The sequence below is a fragment of the Rhamphochromis sp. 'chilingali' genome (genome assembly GCF_963969265.1).
Source record: "Rhamphochromis sp. 'chilingali' genome assembly, chromosome: 4".
Classification (NCBI taxonomy): Eukaryota; Metazoa; Chordata; class Actinopteri; order Cichliformes; family Cichlidae; genus Rhamphochromis; species Rhamphochromis sp. 'chilingali'.
Genome location: NC_137948.1, coordinates 23,779,298 through 23,786,408, shown reverse-complemented (window position 1 = coordinate 23,786,408; position 7,111 = coordinate 23,779,298). Strand labels below are relative to the sequence as shown.

Here is a 7,111-nt window from a genome sequence, read left to right as displayed (position 1 = left end):
GAACAGGCTTCATGGAAATATGAAGGATGTTGTTTCCACAGAAATATAAGTATATGATTTTTTACGAATGCCTTGAATCTTCCCAGTAGTACCCACTTCCTCATACTCAAGCTGAAAAGTTTTGAAATAAAAAGTACCGTCACACAAGTTCACTGGAAACCTACGTTAGGAGGCACGTTTCCTCCAAGCTGAATCAGGGCATGATTCAACATTTCCAAGTTTCCCAAAAATGAGAACTTCAAAAGTGGATAGATCATGACATCTCTCAATATGAAAGTGTTGTCAGCTGAGTTAATTTGTTACTGCCTAGTGTGGTGAACTGTTCTGTGAGACCAGATTATTCACATTGTTTGGTGACTTTTCATTCCTTAAATTTTAAGATACCCAGATTTTCCAACTACGATGCATCCGGTTAACTTTAGTAAAGAGAAGCACTGAGGTATTTGAAATGGTAAATGGCCTATATTTGTATAGCGCTTTTACTAGTCCCCCCTAGAGACCCCAAAGCGCTTTACACATCTAGTCATCCACCCATTCACACACACATTCACACACTGGTGGAGGCAGCTACAGTTGTAGCCAGAGCTGCCCTGGGGCAGACTGACAGAAGCGAGGCTGCCATATCGCACCATCGGCCCTTCTGGCCAACACCAGGCGGTAGGTGAAGTGTCTTGCCAAGGACACAACGACTGATACTGTCCAAGCTGGGGCTCGAACCGGCAACCTTCTGACTCCCAACTCTTGAGCCACGATCATACTAAATAAATACATACATAAATCATGTTAGAACAGAGATACAAGGATAAGTTATCTCTGGGCTGGGCTTAAAATGGGCTTAATGATGTAAGTATTACTCATCATTGTGCAACAAATCTGAGCAAGCTTTCGAGAACTAGACTAAGACTAAGGAGTTCATTGTAAAATATCTTGTTTCACTTCCCAGAGACTGTTGTTCTCATTGCTTCCCAGCAGTTTAATTGACTCTTTTCGCTAAGTTGTTAATACAAGTTCAATCTCCTTGCTTCAGGTATGTACCTTTTGGTCTTTTCAACATTTAAATTTTTTAACTTGCCAAATTCCAAGAAGTAGAAAAGATAATTGTTATTTTAAATCTTGCCAGATTCAAATTTCAATTTCAATGTCAATGTTAATTTTAATGTTATTTATATGGCATATTTCTATAGCAAAATCAATAAAGACAATACAATATATTATATATGCAAACAATTACAATATTATGTGACTAAAAACAAACTGAAATAAAGAGACCACAACATAAAAAACCCTTGATAAGACTCAACATGAACTTAGATTCAAAGCCAAGGTAAAAAAAATGTGGTTTTAAGACAGGATTTAAAGACTACATAGACTCTGCAGTAGGAATATCAAATGACCTGTTATATGAGAGTCTAGTGGATTCAACTCTCTATGCTTAAATCGAGATCTCGGCTGCACTAAAACATCTGGGCAGATGATCTTGGTGCTCTTCTCGGATCATGTAAGTTTAGCAGTTTGGTTTAAAAGTTGGCACCATAACATTTGAAGATTTGAAAGCAAGTAAAAGAATCTTCAAATCAATATAAAAATGGACAAGCATCCAATGTAAACTTGCTAAAAACTGGAGTGACGTAATCGTCCCTTTAATATCGGTTAAATGACTTGCAGCAACATTTTGAATTTTGAATGCAATGGAGAGATGAGTGTTCAAGACCCAAATACAGAGAACTGTAGTATCCAGTCCAGACTTAGTGTATGTCCTTCGTATGTAAAATGTCACAGAGCTGTTTTTTGACTACATTTGATTCTGCACTGCTTTCTTTCAGCCTGTAGAAGACAAAAAATGGAGTGCAGAAGAAAAGTCCTTCTTGCTGCAATAATTTTCACAGTTGCCTGCAACAAAGTAAGAATTAAGTTTTGTACAAACAAATATTAGAAGGTTAAAACATTCTTCACTTAAAAATGTGTTTTTAAATGTGATAAATCTCAATTAAAGGTGACCGCACAGGAAACAAGGCTACTGGATTTTCTAAATAGCACAGATGTTGTAGATGACCAGTACAAAGGATGTGGTGAAGAGGCCATGAAGAGGTTCATCGAGTCAGATGTGTTAAAACGAGAGCTAAATAACAGTGAAGGATTTCAGAAAGCGTGGAATAAAAGTATCGAGTGTTCAAAGAAGATTCCTGGAGGAAGAAAAGAGCATAGTGCTGCACTTTCAGCCTATTTTAGAGGAGACCGGCCTTTCATACAAACACTGAACAAAGCAATAGAGACAATGGGTGGAAATGTTAGCATCTATGAAAACCACTTCAACTTCAAGTCTCTTCATTTCCTGCTGATGGACTCCATGAGGCTGCTGAAGCCAAAGGAGTGCAAGAACTTTTATGTTTTTCAAGATGGTCAAAACCAACCACAGAAAGGCTCCACAGTGAGATTTACAAGTTTCACTTTAGCTTATTCAGACTATGAAGAGCTAAAGAGTCTTGAAGATGTCAATGAGAATACTATTTTACATCTCACTTCTTGTTTCTTTGTCAACCTGAAAGACTACGTGTGCGGTCAAGAACAGGATGAAATACTCTTATCTCCAGCAGAAGTTTTCACTGTGCAACGAGTGAAAACAAAAACTACATCGGATGGTGACGAATACCTTGAGATTGATTTAAGCCACTCGGGACTGAACAGCTCACACAACTGTTACATCTTTCCACGGTAAGATTCATATTGTCTCAATTAAAGTGAAATTTTTTTTATCTTACAAATATTAAACTTGAAACTGCAAAGTTAACTTTCAATGTAATGTTAAATATATAAATATGTTTTTTATGTTGGTTTTTATGGAGTAAGTACACAGTAATAACTGGGGGAAAAGTGGCAAAAACAGGGACGATACTTCTCCAGTGGAGTTGGGTGTGGTTTGAATAGTTTGGCCTGATAATGTGTCAGCACATTTTACTTAAAGTATTTTCTTCTGCTTATCCAATTCAGGAGGTCAGGAGGGCAAGAGACTACCACAGCTGTCACAGAGCAATTCAGGTAAACTACTATTATTATTGTTGTTGTTATTATTATGATTGCTGTTATTATCCGTTGATTTATTTCTTCTTTTCCAATGTAGTCTTCCAGGAGGGCAGAAAACTACCACAACTGTCACACAGCAAGTCAGGTAAATTATTATTATTATTATTATTATTATTATTATTATTATTATTATTATTATTATTATTATTATTATTATTATTATTATTATTATTATTATCATCAGTTGATTTATTTCGTCTTTTCTAATTCAGTGTTCCAGGAGTGCATGAGACTACCACAGTTGTCACAGACCGAAACAGGTAAATTATTATTATTATTATTATTATTATTATTATTATTATCATCATCATCAGTTGATTTATTTCGTCTTTTCTAATTCAGTGTTCCAGGAGTGCATGAGACTACCACAGTTGCCACAGACCGAAACAGGTAAATTATTATTATTATTATTATTATTATTATTATTATTATTATTATTATTATTATTATTATTATTATTATTATTATTATTATTATTATCATCATCATCAGTTGATTTATTTCGTCTTTTCTAATTCAGTGTTCCAGGAGTGCATGAGACTACCACAGTTGTCACAGACCGAAACAGGTAAATTATTATTATTATTATTATTATTATTATTATTATTACAACAAACAACAACAACAACAACAACAACAACAACAGTAATCTCTTCCTGTCTCTCTGCGTTGTTTCCATGTCTTCAGGTCTCCTCCAGCTGTTGTCTCCACCCTGTGGCTTGTATCAGTGCTTGCGGCCTTATCTTTGTTTTCTTTAGCTGTTTAGCAAAAACAGTTTTCATTCAGAGTTTCAGAGTTTTATCATCTACAATATTGCTGTGATTCTTCATACAATTGTTTTACATGTTATCTGACACACTGTGTTGAATTAGTTGTCTTAGCAGCAATTTTCTGCTTCTGTCATATGTTATGAATTATAGACTCCATGACTTCAGAATATTTGATAAAGATTTTAAAGGGATGCAGAATGTTAGTAAATGGCCTGTATTTGTATAGCACTTTTTCTAGTCCCTAAGGACCCCAAAGCGCTTTACACGTTTAGTAATCCACCCATCCACACAAACATTCACACACTGGTGATGGCAAGCTACATTGTAGCCAAAGCCGCCCTGCGCCCTGGGGCGCACTGACAGAGGCGAGGCTGCCGAACACTGGCGCCACCGGGCCCTCTAACCACCACCAGTAGGCAACGGGTGAAGTGTCTTGCCCACGGACACAACGACTGAGACTGTCCGAGCCGGTTAGTGTGAAATACACTGCGTTTCAGGCTCACGTGCAGCTACAGTCTTTAGTGTACAATTCAAAAACGAAAATACTATAGAAAAGTATTTTTTACTATATATGGTTTTTATTTTGCCTGTTTTTTTTTTACTATATATGTTGCTACAGTAAACTACACTTGACTGACAGTTTGACTGATTTGAAGGACCTACAACAGCGCTCTGTCCTAAACAGTCGCTGATGCTCTTCCTGCCAAACTGCTTCTGTTTCCCTGTCAAATAAAAAACATGCAAAATATAAAAGGCTTTGCAATGAATTTAATCTGATCACACAAACATTTTACCCACAAATATGTTTTTTTTTTCCTTTTTCTAATGTTACATTTAAAAATTCCAACAGATTCTCCAAACTAAATAACAGAATACATCACTGGTCCCGTAGCAGGGCGATAATTACTAACACTCATCACTAGACTTCACATTATTGGTATTAAAGATGATCTCACACACACACACACACACACACACACACACACACACACACACACACACACACACACACACACACACACACACACCAACATTCACTGTAAAGGCTAAATGACATTTGTATTTGTCTGCGAGACAGCAACAAATTTTTTAAATATAATACCTAAATACTGTTAATACACAAATATACAGAAAAAAAATCACACAGTTCACACGGTACATGCAGCTAACAGTAACTACATCAGCAAGCACACTTGAATTTACATGTACAAACATGAAACACAGGTAACATATTAACACCTTCAACAACAGTGTCACTAAAATGTCATTTAAAGACATTAAAATCAGTAAATTACTTTTGACACTGAAGTTAATCACAGCCCCTGAGAAACAGTGAACCTCACTACATATAGAGCGTGTTTGTGTGAGTAAACAAAGACATGAACATTTTAGTCCTGTCAATAGATTAAAAGAATAACTAATTAATCGCACAATTTTCTGTAATTAATTTTGATTAATCACAATTACTTGATCAATATCCTGGTTGCAATTACTTTTTTTTTCAACTTTATATTTAAGCTTGTAACTGACATTCATGCAATATAATGGAGTAAATGCAGAATAAACACAAAGAATGTATGCTTACATTCAAAGAGAATTTGAATAGTTTTCTTCAGTCTTTTAACACAGGTTCTTTCCAGTGAAATAAAACATAAAAAAAACCTATATACTAATAGGTAAGTATATCATATATATTAGTGCTGTCAAACAATTAAAGTGTTTAATCAGGTTCATCACAGGGTTACTGTGGATTAATTTTGATTAATCACGATTAAATACCATTAATTTCTATTCTACATTAATCGCATTTCATTTTGCATGAGCAAACAGACTCGAGAAAAAGGGAAAATATACACACTTAACATGTTTATTGAACATCTTGAACATTCATGTTAACAAAAAAACTGAAACATTTATCGACTCTCTCTCTGTCATTCTTGGGGAGGCACTTCAAGTCCTTGAAAAGAGGAACCAAAGCTGCGTCAAGCGCGTGTTCTCAACGATATTAATAGCATTGCAGTTTGTTGCAATCCACTTGACAATTGTGTCAGTCAACGTGTTGCAGCATCCCCGACTAACGTATGCTTCGCGGCAATGTGATATTTTCAGCTGAAAGTGCTTCAGTGAAAAGGAAAATCCTTCTTGCACAATGTGCATAATACTTTGTCTGTCGACTGTTCCGCCTTGTTATTGTTTTTAACACACAAATTTCCCATCAAGAGGGCCAATGTGCGTTTATCATCTTCCATATTGAGTTGATTTGTTCAGCTGCCCGTCACTACCAGATCAACTGCCCATTTGCGCATGTGCGAAGGTAACTCTACTTGGACAAACTGCCCGAAATGCGTTGAAAGAGAAATTTCAGGGATTTTGAGTCATTCTTCACTCCAGATGCGTTAATTGCGTTAAAAATCTTAATCGCGTTTACTGCGATGGTGGCTTAATTTGCGTTAACGCATTCATTTTGACAGCACTACAAAATTTACAAGTAGAGCCAGAATAAACTGATGAAATTTAATATCCCTGATGCTTTGTGCAAGAGCTGCCTGTTTACTTTATTCAATACTGCAAATATGTGTATAATCTTTTATATACAATTCTGAAAAATCTATTGTACTCACAACAGTTGGGAAAAGACAGTCTTCACAAAACAACTGCTTTCTTTTTACTACCAAGATGGGAGAGAGCACAGGAGATTAATAGTGCAGACTAGAATTAAGAGTGAGACACCAAACATGAGGAAAGATGAAGGACAGGTGAGCATCCAAAAGACAAAAACACAGTTTATTACAGTTTAAAAAGAAGCTACGAGTCCACAGTTCGAAAAGTTTAACAGTAGAGCTAAATGCTGTCAGCATACGAGCTTGCATATGACTTCAAGGTTTTATTCCTTATGGTTAAAGTAAAAATAATAATGAATGTTTATAGGATACTTTTGTGACAGACAGACACACCTGACAATGTGCAACAATTCTCCTATAAAATACAGTAAACACCTTTAAAAACATTTATGCAAAGACATTTTTTCCATTAGACTGTGACTATTGTAATGAAGTCTTTAACAAAGTCCCATTTTAAAGCACCATATATGCTGCGTAATAAAAGCCCACTACCTATGTGCTACTAAAAAAAGACAACTTATAACGCTTGCACAATTTCTTACAAATATTCAGACTTATGACCAGAAACATCCTTATCTTGATCTAATGATAAACAAATAAAACTCTACAAAATAGCATTTAATGTCTAAATATAAAGTA

At 35.5% G+C, this 7,111-nt stretch overlaps 1 protein-coding gene across 1 annotated transcript; it reads left to right on the top strand.

The window, feature by feature from the left end:
- The first annotated feature begins 950 nt into the window (after positions 1-950).
- Positions 951-4,479, top strand: LOC308395666 (ecto-ADP-ribosyltransferase 5-like). Its single transcript, XM_080880578.1, has 7 exons — positions 951-1,027; positions 1,824-1,900; positions 1,994-2,712; positions 2,989-3,036; positions 3,294-3,341; positions 3,602-3,649; positions 3,769-4,479. Exons 2-7 carry the CDS (start codon positions 1,841-1,843, stop codon positions 3,845-3,847), a joined length of 1,002 nt encoding a protein of 333 aa, XP_080736704.1. The 5' UTR covers positions 951-1,027; positions 1,824-1,840; the 3' UTR covers positions 3,848-4,479.
- Positions 4,480-7,111: the final 2,632 nt, after the last annotated feature.